This window comes from Erinaceus europaeus, chromosome 5, assembly GCF_950295315.1.
Source record: "Erinaceus europaeus chromosome 5, mEriEur2.1, whole genome shotgun sequence".
In the NCBI taxonomy this organism is placed as follows: Eukaryota; Metazoa; Chordata; class Mammalia; order Eulipotyphla; family Erinaceidae; genus Erinaceus; species Erinaceus europaeus.
Genome location: NC_080166.1, coordinates 120,530,372 through 120,532,140, shown reverse-complemented (window position 1 = coordinate 120,532,140; position 1,769 = coordinate 120,530,372). Strand labels below are relative to the sequence as shown.

The 1,769-nt window shown below is 68.5% G+C and overlaps 2 protein-coding genes across 2 annotated transcripts; both read left to right on the top strand.

Moving 5' to 3' along the window:
* Positions 1-114: 114 nt before the first annotated feature.
* LOC103112916 (GS homeobox 1) lies at positions 115-1,394 on the top strand. The gene is made up of 2 exons (XM_007522385.2): positions 115-563; positions 997-1,394. Exons 1-2 carry the CDS (start codon positions 155-157, stop codon positions 1,383-1,385), a joined length of 798 nt encoding a protein of 265 aa, XP_007522447.1. The 5' UTR covers positions 115-154; the 3' UTR covers positions 1,386-1,394.
* On the top strand, positions 155-1,385 carry LOC132538665 (GS homeobox 1). The gene is made up of 2 exons (XM_060191872.1): positions 155-563; positions 997-1,385. Exons 1-2 carry the CDS (start codon positions 155-157, stop codon positions 1,383-1,385), a joined length of 798 nt encoding a protein of 265 aa, XP_060047855.1.
* Positions 1,395-1,769: the final 375 nt, after the last annotated feature.

Here is a 1,769-nt window from a genome sequence, read left to right as displayed (position 1 = left end):
CCGCTGCAGCCTAGGCTTCTGCCCCAGCGGAGCCTCCAGCCCGGAGCGTAAAGGCAGCTGCGAGTGGACAGGGCCAGGGGACGCGCGTGCAGAGCCCCGAGGTCCTCGGGGCGCGGGGAACGAGCTGGCGGCGGGGTGGCCACGCACCGGGGCCATGCCGCGCTCCTTCTTGGTGGATTCCCTAGTGCTGCGGGAGGCGGGCGAGAAGAAGGTGCCGGAAGGCAGCCCCCCGCCACTCTTTCCTTACGCGGTGCCCCCGCCACACGCGCTGCACGGCCTGTCGCCCGGGGCCTGCCACGCGCGCAAGGCCGGGCTGCTGTGCGTATGTCCGCTGTGTGTGACCGCCTCACAGCTGCACGGCCCCCCCGGACCGCCCGCGCTGCCTCTGCTCAAGGCTTCCTTCCCGCCCTTCGGCTCGCAGTATTGCCATGCGCCCCTGGGCCGCCAGCATTCGGCCGTGTCCCCGGGGGTCGCTCACGGCCCCGCCGCCGCAGCAGCAGCAGCGCTTTACCAAACGTCCTACCAGCTGCCCGACCCCCGGCAGTTCCACTGCATCTCCGTGGGTAAGCCGGACCGCCACGGGGGGCCTGGGGGGCCGCACAGGGTGACTCGCGGAGAGCTGACGGGATGAGGAACCCTGGGCACCCTGGGGGAGATGAGGGTGATGTGGGAGCCTTGAGGGGGACTGTAGGTGGCGGGCCTGGACGGGACTCCCGGAGAAGGGTGAGGGCAGAAGGCCCAGATCCTGGAGGGGGCGCCCACGAGAGCGCTAAGACTGGGGAGCCCCCATAAAGGGCAGTGTGATTCTGAGGGGAGTGGAGTTCCGCGGCCTGGCAGAGCGGAGCGGGGGTCTTGGTGCCGAAGGTCCAGGGAAAAGGGTTGGCCAGAGACCAACTTGCCGGGGTTTTAACCTCACTGAGCGGCGGGCAGGCTGGCAGCGCCGGCTAACGGTTCCCCTCTGTGCACCCGCCTCTCCTCTACCCCCCCCCCCTCCAGACAGCGGCTCCAGCCAGCTGCCCAGCAGCAAGAGGATGCGCACCGCCTTCACCAGCACGCAGCTGCTGGAGCTGGAGCGCGAGTTCGCCTCCAACATGTATCTGTCCCGGCTGCGCCGCATCGAGATCGCGACCTACCTGAACCTGTCTGAGAAGCAGGTGAAGATCTGGTTCCAAAACCGCCGGGTGAAGCACAAGAAGGAAGGCAAAGGCAACAGCCATCGCAGTGGCGGCGGCGGCGGCGGTAGCGCGGCGGCCGGCGGGGCCGCACCGCAGGGCTGCAAGTGCGCGACGCTTGCCCCTGCCAAGTGCCAGGAGGATGACGATGAAGTGCCCATGTCCCCGTCCTCGTCCGGCAAGAACGACCGGGATCTCACCGTCACTCCCTAGACTCCCGCCTCCAAACTGCTTCCCCCCCCCCCCGCCTCCAAAACTGCTCCCCCCCGCGTCGCGGAACTGAGCGGTGGTTCCCAGGCACATGCGGCCCCGCTGTGGGCAGTGCGGACTGGGCACCGCTATGCGTGGCTCCCCGCCCTGGGCAGCGCCAGAACTTGGCAACATCTGAAGCTGGGATTCCCGCCCAGAGCCCGCGGCAGTCCAAAGCGAGCCTCTAACTGTGAACCCTGCGGGCAACTAGTCTCCAGGCCAAGCAGCACAGAGAATCCCACAGGCAGTACGGCCTGGCCCCGCACAGCGTCTTGCTGGCGGGTGGCCCTGACCCGCCCTGGACTGGCTCAGACTTTCTCGCTTCCTTTACTTGCCTCTATCCCTAGA

Coding starts and splice junctions, on each gene's coding strand:
- LOC103112916 (XM_007522385.2), top strand. CDS start 155: ATGCCGCGCTCCTTCTTGGTGGATTCCCTAGTGCTGCGGGAGGCGGGC. Junction 564..996: donor GTTCCACTGCATCTCCGTGG/GTAAGCCGGACC, acceptor CCCCCCCTCCAG/ACAGCGGCTCCAGCCAGCTG.
- LOC132538665 (XM_060191872.1), top strand. CDS start 155: ATGCCGCGCTCCTTCTTGGTGGATTCCCTAGTGCTGCGGGAGGCGGGC. Junction 564..996: donor GTTCCACTGCATCTCCGTGG/GTAAGCCGGACC, acceptor CCCCCCCTCCAG/ACAGCGGCTCCAGCCAGCTG.